The sequence below is a fragment of the Mixophyes fleayi genome, chromosome 9 (assembly GCF_038048845.1).
Source record: "Mixophyes fleayi isolate aMixFle1 chromosome 9, aMixFle1.hap1, whole genome shotgun sequence".
NCBI lineage: Eukaryota > Metazoa > Chordata > Amphibia > Anura > Limnodynastidae > Mixophyes > Mixophyes fleayi.
The window spans coordinates 126,080,166-126,096,960 of NC_134410.1; the positions used below are offsets into that span (position 1 = coordinate 126,080,166).

A 16,795-nucleotide genomic window follows, 5' to 3' on the forward strand; every position below is an offset into this window, starting at 1 on the left:
GTTAGGGTCAGTCTCAGTGACATTTTTATTAAGCGGGCAAAAAGCCGGGTATTGCTTGAGTGTGAGCAGCACACTCAAAGAACATCTAAACATTTTTTTAAGAACCAATTTTCTAAATTTGACTTGCATTGTGGAGCAGTGTCAGAAGAATTGTAAGGTAGCATTCCCTCCTTTCCCTATTTTATTGGGCCTTCCCCTGGTGTGGTGGCAGCTACAAGTACCTCCACCTTGTTTAAGTAGCATTGCTCCTCTCGGTAACCATGGATCACTCAAAGAAAACATTAGCAATTGATAGGTGGAGGATTAAGAGAGAAGCTTGTGATGAATGTGGTGATTTGTACAAAAAAATTAAAATAGGTAACATTCCATACACCACCCACAGTGGCAAGACAAGACTCAGACCATGCACACCTTTTGCTTGTAGGGGTCCTGCTACTGCTGGTACATGTACTAAAATGCCCATTGCAGAAAAGAGGGCCCAACACTGTAAAGCATCTTCCTTAACTTTCCATGTACCACCGTCTTTCTCTGTCACCTCTAAAACAGCCACATCAGTGCATGAAAAGAACACTGAAGCTGAAGAACAACTTGGACACTCACAGAATTCTGAGGAGAGTCTAAGGAGGGTGTCCATGAGGGCTATATGTGAGTCTGACATTTTAGATTCTGACACTGTAATTATAGAGTAGACGCCTTCCAAAATGTCTCAACCATTTGCAAATGAAAGGATGATTAAAAGTTATGATGATGATTTACACATAGAAATTGGGGACATGGACATAGTTTAACAAACCAAGTACTTCATCATCCTCATTGCTGATGTCAACATCATCATCACCCAATATTAGTTCACCCCCACTGGAATATAGCGTTACAGGTTCTCTTTGAACAAGAACAGTATTACTCTTACAATTTGCAGTTCACTTTGATGAACACCAGTTTTTCAACATTTTTTGGGAAGAAGTCTCCTCCGATGATCACTCAAGTGTCCATTCATTCAGCTGCTACCTGATGTTGGGCTGCTTGCTACTATACACATTTTACCACCTTTTGAAAAACTACTTCAATGAGTAAATAGGTTAAAGGACGGAGGAGCCTAGAGGATCAATGTCCCTACCTTGACTTTTTTGGCCAGACAAAGTCTTGACAAATACTGTCTGGGTTGGGATTATTGGGAAATATTTCCAAAGAGAAGAGGTGCTTTTTTTGGGCTTATGCTCTAGCATGACAATGCGCTTTTCATGAGCATGATCTGGTACCACTGGTGGATTTCTTAGTGCAAAGCAATCATCATGCTCCTTATTATCTTCTTAAGTACACCACATTCATTGTTCAGATCCTCAATTATCCCCCTCATCCTCTTGCACATTTGCAAGTTCCAAAGTAACATCACAAAGAGAATTTGTACTATATTCCAGTGGGGATGTACTAATATTGCGTGATGAAGATATTGACATCAGTGATGAAGATGATGATGAGTATGATGACATTGTGACATAGAGGAAGATGACCACTGTTAGCCCATTAGTAATTTGTTAAAATATCTATCTATTCTCCAGTTCATCAACCTCAAACCAAAGTGTTCTGTTTTGTTGGGGCCTAAATAAATAAAGCACTTCAGCCACAAACTCGACAGTCGCTGTTGTTGAAGTGCTTAGTTTGTTAAACTATGTGCATGTCCTTTTTAATATATGGGTGGGTGGGCCAAGGATAATTTCATCTTGAAGTATTTAACATTATGGCCTTGGTCTATCATCATCTGTTAAATGTCTACGGATGCCACCGTCCACTCGATGACCTCTTATTCACTTTCCGTGTGGCATGCTGTCTAACTTCAAAATATAATGTGCGTGGTCTTCACCATTTTTCTTTTGGGTGCAGACCACCTTCACCTATCTACTTGTCGAAATGTCTACTGATGCTGCTATCCGCTTAATGACCTCTTATTAGGAATGTAATTTTCAGCATTCAGCGACCACATGCGACCACTTTATGCCCATTGCTGTGCCACTATGTTTCACAGGGATTGTATAATTTATTAAGCTACCATGTATTTATGCCACTGCTCTGTCACTAATTTTAGCCAGCCAGTTCTCTGCAGCCTTTGGCCAAAATTGGTGACAATTTTCATTTTGATGGTTGAGATCATTAGAAAATAGGCTGGTAAATGAATCGTGATGCTATAAATAGTAATGTAGAAACAAAAACAGCTCAGGAATCATATGATTCTACCTATTTTTCAAGTAATCTAGATCCAAATCCAAAACATGAGGATTTTTGGGCAAAGCCAGAGCCAAAACATGAAGATCGCTTAAGAACCGAAACCAAATCACGGGGGTATGCACACATCTCTATTAATAATACAGGGCATTATATTTTATTTCCGTACCTAAAGTTTCCTGTCAATCCAACTAGTTTGTGTTGAACTAAGGACCTGTTTGCAGCCACCTTGTCATTATTAACATTGGCAGGTTGCATCAACTTGTGTTTGCCAACAACAGGAAAGAATTTATGAAAGTTGAGGGATAATCTCTATAGTGCATGTACAACACAAAAGGTGAATTGTGGAAATAAGCTCATATCAGCCTATAAATAGTGAATGTGTTCTTCACACAATTCAGAATTAGCTAGGAAAGTTATTGTGAGTGAAGGATCAGAGTTCCTGTATCTGTAATGTTGTCCTCTTCGCTTATTGTCTTCTTTCTGGTCACCATTCTCGCCGAGAACACATGGGCAGGTGAGTCACTGTTTCAGGCATTTTCCATGGCTTCCTAGACCTGGCTTCACCTTAGCTACCTCGGTGGTAATCGTAAAAACGATTACCACAACCCCGTCAACGACGATACCTACAAATAAACACCGATTTAAAAAAACAACCTACATCAATATAAACAGACTTACCTACAAAGCGACGCTGTAGATTTCCGATGGGTAGATGATGTTGACCGCAACTAATTCCGATGACAGACCAGTCCGGCACTTGACTTCCGCGTCACTCAACAGTGCGACCCAGGTAACTGTTAATTTAAAGTGTTTCACTTAACACTTAACCTGCAGGGTCCCGACATAGCTACTCTAAATTAACAGTTACCTAGGTCGCACTGTTGAGTGACATGGAAGTCAAGTGCCGGACTGGTCTGTCGTCTAGTTGTGGTCAGCATTATCTGCCCATCGGAAATCTTTGTAGGTAAGTCTGTTTATATTGATGTAGATTTTTTTTAAATCGTTGTTTCTTTGTAGGTATTGTCGTTGTCAAGGTTGTGGTACTTGGAAAAACATACCCAACCCAGCTACCTATGGAGCAAACTGAGAACTTATCAGATATGTTGGAGATGTTGCTAATTTCTAAGTCCAGTAGGTTTATTTTCCAGCAGTGATTAGTATGTAAATATTTATTGAAACCACATTTGTTGGGAAACTACTATTCCAAACTAACAGTAGTTACTTGACTATAGTCTATGTTTAAATTATTTTGCCACCTTAACACTACTTTAATCTATTGGCTCCAGCAGCATATTGATTCATTTAAATAGCAATTAGACTGTTATATTGAGGACAGAAGGATCTGTTACAGTATATATAATCCAGGTACAGTAAAGTTCAGACCACTGTTTCAGATTGCCAAAGATGATATCAGAGCTGTGACTTATCCAATCAGCGTCCCTTTGACAACCTAGCAGAGAGCAATTTTTATTGAAACGTCTCCAGGCTATGGAACCTGGAGAAACGATTGTCCTGGGTGTCTACAGGGTGTTTATCACCCAAACAGTGGGAATCCCGGGCATGGTATTCCTGTGGTTTGTTACTATTTGTGTGGAAGGGATTTAGCAATAGCATGCGCTTAGAGTTTATTTGTAAAGGTATTTTTTAAATACAATTTACATAGAGATGAGCGGGCTCGGATTTCGGTAATCCGAGCCCATCCGAACAGTGCGGATCCGACGGGATCCGAGCACTGTTCGGGTACTTCCGGCCGCCCAAGGAATGCAAAACGAGGCTATGACATCCAAGTCTCGCGTCGGATCTCGCGAGACTCGGATCTCATAAATGCCCCGCTCGCGGCCGCCATCTTCATTCTCCCTGTGGTTACTGAAGAGGGAGGTTGATGTGCTCTGTCCTGCTGATTACTTTAGTCAAGGGGTGCTTTGTCCTGCTGAGTCCATTAGTACTTTGTCCAGTGCTCTGTCCTGCTGATTTATTTAATCTAGTGGTGCTCTGTCCTGCTGAGTCCAGTGGTGCTTTGGCCAGTGTCTGTGCTGCTGAGTCCAGTGGTGCTTTTGTCCTGTATTTGTTTCTGATAAGTCCATAGCAATTTGTTAATTAGCCAAAAAATCTTTAAAAAAATGTAAAAAAAATACCCCAATTTTTTTTTTACAAAAATATAAAAAAATACTTGAAAAAGTCTAAAAAATATTTTTAGAGCAATATATTCTTGCAGTCCCAAAAAAAAGGAACTGCCATTTCTATTACTACGTTCATTGTTTGTGCAGTCCCAAAAAAGAGGAACTGCCATTTCTATTACTACGTTCATTGTTTCTGTAGTCCCAAAAAAGAGGAACTGCCATTTCTATTACTACGTTCATTGTTTCTGTAGTCCCAAAAAAGAGGAACTGCCATTTCTATTACTACGTTCATTGTTTCTGTAGTTCCAAAAAAGAGAAACTGCCATTTCTATTACTACGTTCATTGTTTGTGCAGTCCCAAAAAAGAGGAACTGCCATTTCTATTACTACGTTCATTGTTTCTGTAGTTCCAAAAAAGAGGAACTGCCATTTCTATTACTACGTTCATTGTTTCTGTAGTCCCAAAAAAGAGGAACTGACATTTCTATTACTACGTTCATTGTTTGTGCAGTCCCAAAAAAGAGGAACTGCCATTTCTATTACTATGTTCATTGTTTGTGCAGTCCCAAGTTACCTGAGTTGTCCCCCCTTTCAGTGTTTACTCGGAAAGAGTTTTTGGTGCAGCGGGGAACCTGGTCAGTGAGCGGCAAAGGAGGTTGCTTCCGCAGAACGTTGAAAAAATGATGTTCATAAAAATTAATTATCAATTCCTTAATCAATCCATTATATAAATTTTCACCTTGTATGGGGAAACGTATAAATCCATACGATGTGTATTCTTTCTTCAGTATATCTCAAACATGTAAAGAAAACATACAGACAAACATCGTGCGGATGGTATACACAAAATGTACAATTTTCAACCGTCACCCACGATAAGTAAAATGCACACGGTGGTAAGTATTTATAATAAAAATCCAATAGGTGTCATAACTCTTCAGAGAAACACCCCTTAGGGGTATATGCTTACGAGACAAAATAACAACCAAAATATTGAATTGACTTTTCACATTAGTAGAACAGAGGTCAACTTTCTAGATATTACAGTCTATACTAATGAGGGCCAACTACATACGAAAATATATAAGAAACCAACCGATACCAACAGTTATATTCAAAGAGAAAGTCACCATCATGCTGTTTGGTTGGATAACATCCCTTTGGGACAGATGAAAAGAGTGAGAAGGAACTGTTCGGATAATACAGTATGCCAGACTCAAACTAAAGAAATGAAAGAAGCCTTTATGATAAAAGGTTATAGTGAGGATAGTTTAAGAAAAGCAGAAGAAAAAGCATTAAATTGTGACCAAAAAACTCTCATCAAAAATAAGAATTCAGATATGAACAACATGTCAAAGAGTTTTGAGTGGGCGTTCATTTCTGAATTCACTAAAGAACATAAGTGTGTAGAGAATATTTTTAAGAGAAATTGGAATCTTTTGAAGCGTGATGAGGGAATAGGAAATATCATTCCGGATAGACCAGTTTTTATTTATAAAAAAAGCACCGAATTTAAAAAATAAAATTGTAAGGAGCAGTTTACCGGAAGATACAAAGAAATCCATCAGAACAGTGGGGTTTCGTAGATGCGGTGTCTGCATGGCTTGCAGAACATGCAGATCGGATAAAATGAAGACCACAGATTTGGAGATTAATGGGCATAAATTTAAAATTAATCAATTCATCACGTGCAACACAAGTAACGTTATTTATGTTATTAAATGCAGATGTGGGAAAGTGTATGTAGGAAAGACTACCCGTCCCTTAAAAACGAGATTGAGGGAACACATCTACAACATTAAGAAAGGCTTTGAAACACATTCTCTATCTCAACACTTTAAGAATGTTCATTTATGCAATCCTCAACATATACAAGCTTTTTGGGGCGTACAAATGATCGAAACATCATGGAAAAATAGGGATTTGCGAGGTACTTTAGCCAAAGCTGAAATGCAATGGATATATACACTACAGGCATTAGTACCTACAGGGTTAAACTCTGATTTTGAAATTAAGTGGTTCTTATAATATGAGAAATACATTGTTCTGTTTCATTACAGATATTGCACGATATGTGTAATTTATAGTAAGGGGTAGAATATATGAATTATAAGTGGGTAGTAATATGATGATCCATTGTCGTCTATCCCATGTCTTTTATGGAGTTAGGATGTCTGGATGATGAACACTTATGGGTTCATTTTTTTGTTTTACCTAAAGATTTTTACTATAAAGGTGACACGTATTTAGCTTGTTGTTAGATTTGTTTTTAATGTGAAGTGTGATTTCACATATATTTTTCTGCTAATGTTAAAATGGCCATGCATGGCAGCTTGCAAAAGATATTGTGATTTTATTATATGGGGTGCAGTAGATGTATTAACATCACTGCGGTATAAATATTATGACATTGTGATTTATACAGTTATATCCATAAAGTTGTATAGTATAGTATTATAAGGTTGTCCTGAACATCCATATTAAGGTAACCATAAGATTTCATATAGATATGATATTCAAGGCATTGGTGGATGGGTGATTTTTAGTGTAAGAGTTAGTCCGGTTTTATTAATGTAAGCATTTCTGTTGTTACATATCCGTTTTTCACCCTAACGATGTCCGGAGTATAATAGAATATCTCTGTGAACACTAAGACGTTACATTGGAATGGAACAATAAAGTTATTTAAAGCCAAGCCTCGAAGAGAGGTTAGAAGGAGGAGCGATGTAAAGAGTCACAGGAAAAGGACCAATCGGGATGCTTGAAGATCGGCATGGTCTCCACACATGGACTATATAAAGCTGTTTGTATTATGGACACATTTGTACCTTGATAAAGACCCCCGTTTAAGGGTCGAAACGCGTTGGCTATATTGGAAGGAACCGGAGCGTGATCACACAGTCACAGGTGACGGATGTTGTGTAAACTTTTGATGTGTCATCTTTATCAAAAGAACCTGTTATGTGATTGTGGGAGCTCAGTCTCTGGTACGAGTTTTTATTTGTTTCAACCATTCTTGGTTGAGGAATGAAATTTTATTACTTTGTTGCAATAAATTTTAAATTGTATCACACGAGATGTCCTTTTTGGTTTCAACTCTTCATTACATGTGCTGAGGGAACGTAAAAGGTGGTTATCGTGTCTGGAAAGTGATCAATTGGATTTAGGACAGCTGTTTGAAGTGCATGTTCGAGTTTTGTCTCGTAAGCATATACCCCTAAGGGGTGTTTCTCTGAAGAGTTATGACACCTATTGGATTTCTATTATAAATACTTACCACCGTGTGCATTTTATTTATCGTGGGTGACGGTTGAAAATTGTACATTTTGTGTATACCATCCGCACGATGTTTGTCTGTATGTTTTCTTTACATGTTTGAGATATACTGAAGAAAGAATACACATCGTATGGATTTATACATTTCCCCATACAAGGTGAAAATTTATATAATGGATTGAGTGTTAAAGAAAGCGCCCAATGTATGTGACTATTGTTTTGTTAAATATTGCCATATTGTGAATTTATAGTGGGGTTCACAGTCACATATTTAGGCTGCATATCTTAGTGGAGCGCCCAGGTATACTCTTATCTCTGTGCTATCAATTCCTCAATCAAGTACAGCACTGCCCTCCAGATAGTACAGAGGGACCTGTGGTTGTGGAGTCCAGCGGGGACGAATTGATAATGTGTGAGGAGGAGGAAGTACACACTGTAGGGGGAGGGGAATCAGAGGTTGAGGATGAGGACGACATCTTGCCTCAGTAGAGCCTGTTTAGTTTGTACAGGGAGAGATGAATAGCTTTTTTGGTGTGGGGGCCCAAACAAACCAATCATTTCAGCCAAAGTTGTTTGGTAGGCCCTGTCGCTGAAATGATTGGTTTGTTAAAGTGTGCATGTCCTATTTCAACAACATAAGGGTGGGTGGGAGGGCCCAAGGACAATTCCATCTTGCACCTCTTTTTTTGGCATTATGTGACCGTCCAACAGTCGTTTGCCATGAGCACAAAGTACGACAGTAGTCATCCTATGGCAAAGCGGATAACTGCGGCCTTAACAGCTATGTTGGTGTTAGACGTGAATCCGGTGTCCGCCATCTGTGCAGTGGAATTCAGACCAGTTGGAGGAGGTAGGAGCAGCCATCTGTGCAGTGGAATTTAGACCAGTTGGAGGAGGTAGGAGCAGACATCTGTGCAGTGGAATTCAGACCAGTTGGAGGAGGTAGGAGCAGACATCTGTATTACTTCAAACAGTATAATAACAGTTCTGATAGTAGACAATATTACTCACAGGTACAATCTTGGAAATGGGGGATATCCAATATTTCTGATCACACGAAGGTAGCAAAAGTCTAAGCGCAACTGAGATGGACCCAGAGCCCCTCAATGGAGTATCAGCAGTATTTTTCTTATAAATTTAAACTCCTGATGTACTCAAATGAACAGGGGAAGTTGGAATTACTTCTTATAGCTGACATCATATGGGTTTTAAAAGGAATTAATGATACAGGTCACATTGCTGTCCAAGTTTTTAATTTCAAAATTACGGGAGCTTGAACTTTACAAGTCCTGGTTGAAACTAAGCCTGAGATCCTCCTGTTGTCCAGTCTTCCCAGAAATTGTCTAGTACGAGAGAGGACACTACTGAAAAACTGTCCCTAAATCCAAGGCGTAGGATGGGGCACTCTTAGGGCCTTTGACAGGAGTGAAGCCAATAGAATGATTTATATTAGTCACCCAGGAGATTATTTCACCTATACTGTAATATTTTGCTTCATATCTCTCAGCTCCCAGGAACTGTAAGGACCTGCAGAAACGTGGAATGTCTCTCAGTGAGTGGTACACAATTTACCCATATGGCAGGAACCCAGTGAAAGTCCTGTGTGACATGCACACTGATGGTGGAGGCTGGATTGTAAGTCTTTCTGCAGAAATGTCTACATTTTATACATGTAAATAGTTCAAACATTCAGTTTCTAGGTCTTAAAAAATCCCATTAAACAACAACTCAACCCTGCTTACCACATGATACAAGGTCATAACTGACACTAGTAATATTTATTATAGCAATCCAGATGTAAGAGTCACAGTAAATGTAAAATTTCACCAATAAAAATCCCTGCCCCGAACTAATGTAATGTTGGGGTAAGCTTGAAAAGAAACCACCCACCATCAAAATGAGGGCCACTTGCAATCAGGTCATTCAGCCTGACTACTAAATGAATAAATCTGTACACTTCAAAGCTCTATCGGCTGGCCCACCATCAGTGGGGCATGGGAGGTACCAGTGTATGTGGCCCAGAATGGCCAGGTTGTCCACTGTCTGAGGTCAGTAGGTTTTTTATTTTCAACAATCTGTTAAGGTCCTCATTCATTATGAGTGGGGACGCAGGTTTGAAAATGCGGCTGTGCGGCATTAAAGAGGGCAGGCACCATCAGTGATGTACTTCCTGCTAAGTGATTCCTCCTCCAAGACCAGCCACCAATGAGTTGTCCCTCCCTTTCCCTCTGTCCCCTATCCTACACCTCTCGTCTCCCATCCCAGTAATCCCCTCTATTCTTGCTTTCCCTCATCTACCCTGTCCCTAATTCCTTCCCTCTCTACATGTGGCTGCTTCCATCAGCTTTTGAAGATAGATAAGTGACATGGAGCGATTAATATAGAGTGTATGTTTCTTTTATAATATGTCGGTTGGGTATTATTGTTAAGAGTGGGTATTATTGTTATGAGTGGGGTATTGTTTATAATATGTGGGGTAGGTATTAATGTTATGTGCCCACTGTAGCAGAACCTCACAGCATGCTCACCAGAATGATTCCCCTGAACAAAGGCAGTCTCTGGGCTGGTACTATTACTAGTAAAACATTTCCCACATTCAGTGCAATATAGATGATCTATCTCTCTCTCCCTCTCAGCATCTGTGCTGTGTTCATCAAATGACCAGCTTCTCTTTCTCTTTTGTAAAGGGCATATGGTGAGGTATGTGGGGAGGTTTGAAGGGTGTGTAGTGAGGTCTGATGGACATGTAAAGGACATGTCTGAGGGCCTGCAGGGCATATTGTTGTTACGTGTGCTTGCTATACATTTTCACTCACTGGAATGAGATAGTCAAGTAGAAAGGGGGTGTCCTGTTTCATTTGTACTGGGCCCTACAATTTCTGCTAGAAGTCTGTCCATTGGTGCAGCTTTATCTCAGTGTATGTAACTTAATTTATTCACCAGGTATCTGGAACATTGTCAATTTTGTAAAACTTTCACCAACTTTCAGGTTAATGAAGGCACATAAAAGCTTATTCTTGAAGCATCTCAATTTTATTTTAAGAAACACTTTTGTGGCTACTTACCCTAAAGATTTTTAAGGCCAAATAACCTATATAAACAGTAGTTGACATATTAAAAATGAATACAATATAAGCAATGCATTCCTCAGTCTAAATCCATTAGCCAATATGTTTGTTGATTCAAAACGGCTGAGATATATATTCATAATGCAGCCGAAAGTTAATTCCTATGGATAGAAATTGTTTTACAATGTCCATCAACTCTTTGATTAAATAGAACTTTAACATCCATGTCAGACAGCATTTTCTTTGCTTTATAAAAACTGTCATAATCTCGGATTACAATCAAAGCCCGATGTCTGCAACAGACAGAAAGTAATGTTTAGGCTAACTGATTGGTAGTCAGTAGCAGACTAGTTCAGTTCCAAAGTAATTAACGAAACACAGCAGGTTTGGAGCAAGGTGTAGTACCGGATAGGAAATGCTCATTTCCTCCAGGTAGCTCAGGGATAATAATCTAGAAATGTAGATTCCCTGGGTTTGAATCCTGTCAAATGTCGCCACTGTGTAGCGTTAGGACTCATTTCCTCCCTCATTTTCTTAATGTAGGTCTTTCAGAGACGTTACGATGGTTCAGTTAATTTCTGGCGTGACTGGGCGTCCTATAAGAAGGGGTTTGGCAGCGGCCTGACTGAGTTCTGGCTGGGGAATGACAATCTTAACAAGATAACTTCAAGAGGTAATGATCACTAGGACCTCATACGATCTTGACTCAACCTGCACCTCTCGTCCAGTTTAATGTGTTCAATGATTTATATTGTCTGCTGGGTTTATGCTCTATATATTACACTCCATAAATTCAAAAAAAACATTTGCAATAATATTTTTTTTACCCCACATTAATAATTTTTGTTGTTAACCCCCCACAACCACTGAATTTTTTTGTGGACCCGATCTCTCTAGGGAATCCAGCCCTGTTTTGACCAGCCCTGGCTGGCAAAGCCTAGAGCTGGTACTAGTAAAACCAGGAGAATCCCACGCTTTTGGGTACCAGCCTAGGCTGGCAGCACTAGGGTTGGTTAAGCTGTTTGGGGGGAGGCCACGCTGGTTTTTTTAAATAAATTTATTGTTTAATTTTTATTTGTTTATGTAGTGCCGACGGCATTGCCAGTTTTAATCGAATGCATTATATCAACATTATGACTGTTGCCATTACAACCTGTCGACAGTCAAAATGCCGACATTTTAACTGTGGCGACCCAGTTCTGAATGTCCACCTTTTAACTGTGTCGATATTCTGATTGTTGCCAGCATGGTGTCAACATTGTCACCATTTCGACTACATTGCGAAATTCATAATTCATTGTCCCGCGTTGTACCTAGTAAGCTATTGTGACTTAGGTGGATGAAAGGGAGAGGCCTCATTATGTCCCTAATGACTTGAGGTATGTGTGTATCCACGTCGGCCATCTTTTGTGAAGGTTTAGTAGTCAGCAACACCTTGGTTTTCTCTGGTGGCCAAGCAGACAATACCTGTTTGGAGTAATAAGAAGAATTTGTGTCAGTCTTTTGCAATGAGCAAGTCAATGTTAATGTAAGAGCATTAATGATTAGTTGGCCTTAATCTCGGAAATGGGAAATGTCATGGGTCTCGACATAAGTATATTGTATGGAGACAGCTCAGTGATTCTTGAAGATGTGTACCGCATCATAACCATCAGAGCTAATGGCAAAGCATCCGGCCATTTAAGATTAATGTCGGCATAAATGTTTCTAATTTTGTTCTTTAAAGTACCAGTGGATCTTTACTTTCCCATGATCCTCTGCGTGGAAGTGTTTTATAAGTGTCCCAAAGACCCTTGTTAGAAATCATGTTGTATACTTGTTCAATACCAGCAATCTTGCTATGTAAAATAAACAGAGATGGTATTAACTAATAGAGAAAAGAAACTGACAGTGGGGAAATGTTTAAGCTATCGCTGCTTGATAAATTGACCATTTTCAACACTCCCAGATACATGGCGAATACTGGATTGGTGCTGGCGGTAACACTGTTCGTCAGCTATCACATCTTAATAAATTAAGAGAAATTTAAAAAAAAGACAATCTCTTGTGAAAAGGGCTTATCACTCCTTGATAAATATACACCCGTTTCCCTTCCACCACAATGTTAAAGTTCATACTCAGTGTACTGAAAAGTTTAACATTATGAGGACTCTACTATCAGGACCCTCTTTTTATTATAACTGAGTGAGATTTGACTTGGGTGTTACTTGTAGGAAGTAACGTTGTTACAGAATAGGCTCATGGTTTTTAGGATGCATTTAAAGCTAGATGCCCTTGTGAGAAGCAGAGACCTGTCCACTCGTGTGACTGTGATAGTGAGGGCAGGGCAGCGTGTGACAGGGGCAGTGATGTGATGTGAGGAGGGGAATGGAGGCAGCAGGAAGCCACAGACTGAGAGTTATATAGTGGAAGGAGCAGGGTCCCCCAGCAGCACAGAGTATATCAGGAGATGAGTGATGTGTTAGTGAGGACAGGGCTGCATGTGACAGGGGCAGTGACATGATGTGAGGAGGGGAATGGAAGCAGCAGGAAGCCACAGACTGAGAGTTATATTGTGTAAGGAGCAGGGTCCCCAGCAGCACAGAGTATAGCAGGAGATGAGTGATGTGTTAGTGAGGACATGCTTGTGACATAGTCAGTGACATGATGTGAGGAGGGGAAAGGAGACACATGTTAGGTCTGCTCAGGAAACATTTTTTAAATGAATTATTTTCCTATTATTGCAGGTACATGGGAACTACGTGTTGATCTGCAAGACTTTAATTTAAAACATTATTATGCTACATACAGCTCTTTCAAAGTTATGGGAGAATCTGAGAAATACAGATTGATCCTTGGAAACTTTCTGAGTGGTGATGCAGGTAAGGAACGACAGTGTTGTGTAAATGAATGATAACTTGTGTGTCTTAGGGAACAATAGTGGTGTGTTAATATGACAGCGATATATAAAGCAATTACAGTGGGGGTTAAAAGAACGACAGTCGTCTGGGACACGTGGCTGGATCTGGTTGGCCGGCGTCTTCATTTTATACATTTAACCAACATAGCTTTTGGTGTGGGCCCAAATCTATTATGTGATTGTTCACTTCATTGTCTTGATAACAATTGTTCTGTCAGTGACAACCTGTATGTGTGATTGTTTATATTACTTGAGCTAATCATGATTCAGTTTAGCCGGAGTATTATATTATATAACCAACTGTCTGTAATATGGCCCTTTACATCGTGGGCAAAGACATATTTTACCAGAACTTTCTGTGCCAGATTTCATTTGTTCCCTAAAGTAAGAAGAGAACATGAAAAAAAAGGTAACTCTCAGTCGCGCTCATTCACACCTCTGTTCCGCTATACAGTTCTGATTTTAATAAAATGAGTGACAAAGTAGCAAAGTTTAGATAATTTTTGCAAATAAGAGAACGTAAAGATTGGTGGTGGTGGGTGGGGGTTGGGGGGTCAGAAGGAAGCCAGAGTTTAAATTAGGAACGAGTTTATTTCACCTACAGCGTATTATTCCGGCTTGGAAAGTAAGGGGGCGCTATGAGGACATTAGGCTATTGCGGTCTGAACCCTTAATCATGCCCTGATTGAATCATTACATTATTTTGGGGCAAACACAGCAAACTGAGACTATAATATAATATTGGCCCTCCAAATCTCTGTATGTATAGTTTGCACAGAGAGTGAGAGTGTGACGTGTAAACACTTCATATATCATTGTCTCCATCTTGCAAAAGCTCTGTCAATATTCAATCACATTAATGTCTGATAGTGGCTGGAGGTTGGTGCTCAATGAACTGTAACCTGGACACATACAATGGATGAATTATAAGTGAGCCACAAAGTTATGATGTCAAAGGAATTATTGGGCAATTGGCTCTGTATCTCCACATTGTTACCTGCAATGCTCGATAATGATCTTATAAATACTGTTAGGATCATTATTAAGCATGGTTGAACATGTGGTCAGAAGATGACCACTATCTGTCTATGTTCCAGCAGCACTCACAGGACTTAAGGTGTTACAGACATATGTGCATAAAAATTGTTGTCTCCTGCGTTGCAGGAGACAGCACCTTTGTATGTTGGTATATAACCCTTAGTGTATTTTTGTTTAGGAGATTCTCTGACATATCACAACGGGATGAAGTTCACCACTAAGGACCAGGGCAATAATCCAGGTGTCGGTAATTGTGCCCAGTTCTACAAGGGAGCCTGGTGGTACTTTGGCTGTCATTATGCAAACCTGAACGGACTGTACCATCATGGACAGCATGCCTCCTTTGCTGATGGCATTAACTGGTACACTGGCAAGGGACATTATTACTCCTACAAACAGTCTGAGATGAAAATCAGACCCCTGTAATGAAACAAAAAGAAACTTCCTACAAAGAACACAGAATTACACAGATATTATCCTTCATCCACTGCTGTAATTAACGATGATTGTGCAACTGCATGTTATTATATGAATAAATCACGTACTGATATACGCATCTATATAAATGTCCTTGTACTTACAGTAACATCCTGGTATTCTACCCTTTCTGTGAGGTCATTGTCACCCTTATGTCACATCTGGGCGTCATTGCTCTCCGCAGTCAGACATTACTATTAGTGGGTTTATTTCCTCCTAGAGCCTTCCATAAAATATTACCAACAAACATTATTAATGCTCTTCTCTTCTACAATGGCTTGGTCGAGAAACCACAATTATTATAATGGGATTATTAAGAAAACATAAGGATAAAATAAGATGACAAGAAAAAAAACCCTTAAAGACCACAACAACAACAGAATGCCACTCAGTTAAACACACATCATCATGTTATATTATAATAGACGTTCTTTTAAATTGATTTAAATTACCAGCCTCTAATTGATAACAGAATGACTTGCAAACAGTTTTATTCATATTGTGAAGCCCTGGAGCTGTGGTATGACTTAATCAACGTTGTCGGTACCATGTGACATAATACGTATGTGCAGTAGAACTAGATACAGAAATACCATTGAGAACTGCAACTCCCAGCATGCTTTGGGGGATAAGAGGTGGAAGGAGATGACATGAGCCAAGTTTTTGAGTATGCTGAGCTCAGTTGGAGCCAGTTGGCAGTTGATAGGAGGGAGCTGGAGACTGTGATTGGATGGTGAAGTACTGGAAGGAGGGGTCAGTGAGGATAGTGAGAATGAAGGGTAATGATAAGAGTAACAAGGTATTAATAAAGATTATAAAGCTTGTCAGAGCAGCAGCAATAGTTATCTAATAAAGAACAACTACAAGAAGAGAAGAAAGCAAAGTGGAAATGAAAAATTATTATTGGACTGAGTCTCCAATTTTATATATACTGGTGTCCAGTGTCAGCGTGACAGAAAGAGAACGGAAGAGAAAGTGACATCTGAGTATCTAGCGATAGAGAGAAGTCGGTGAGTTTCCAGGAGAGACTAACAGAAAAGACAGATAAATAAGGCTGCAAACATCACACCTCAGACACGTATGTCGCCTTTATACCTGTATAGTACTACCCTTATATTGTTATTATATTATTGTATTATTACTCCAGAGAGCTAATTTATCGTAGCCATCAGTAAAATACTACAGTTACACAAAATCCTTATTTACACAAAGCACAAAGACATCACTCAAGAACTGTGAGATATTAAACACATAAAACACTGGAAGCGTTATAAGGAAATACTGAATAAAGTGTCCCACTTCCAAGATCCATAATTATAATTCACTGTGAAAAGAATCATTCAGACCTGCTACGTACATCAAGTCATAATGTTATATTTATAACACTGTTCTTTACTATAAGAGTTGTATTGTGAAAATCCATATTGATTTGTACAAGGAACGGAGTGGAGGAAGACAAGATGTAAATACTGATGTAAGATACGGTTTTAAATAACTCATAGGGAATGGTGCCATTACTTGGGGAAATAGGGGTGGTTAAATTAAATTAATTTATTGCTATTAATTTATAGAGAATAGTGCCATCAGCTAGCGGGAGGATCATTTATAAAAGTAGTATTAGTTAGGTTGGTAAATCAAAAGTTTTTAAGATAATTTATGGATTAATACTGACTATTGTCCAAAACTCCCCGTTT

At 39.3% G+C, this 16,795-nt stretch overlaps 1 protein-coding gene across 1 annotated transcript; it reads left to right on the forward strand.

Annotated features, from left to right (window-relative positions):
• The first annotated feature begins 2,673 nt into the window (after positions 1-2,673).
• On the forward strand, positions 2,674-15,157 carry LOC142101425 (ryncolin-1-like). Its single transcript, XM_075185884.1, has 6 exons — positions 2,674-2,737; positions 3,241-3,354; positions 9,127-9,254; positions 11,231-11,360; positions 13,414-13,548; positions 14,803-15,157. The coding sequence occupies exons 1-6, from the start codon at positions 2,674-2,676 to the stop codon at positions 15,048-15,050; spliced, it is 819 nt and encodes a 272-aa protein (XP_075041985.1). The 3' UTR covers positions 15,051-15,157.
• The last annotated feature ends 1,638 nt before the right edge of the window (positions 15,158-16,795 follow it).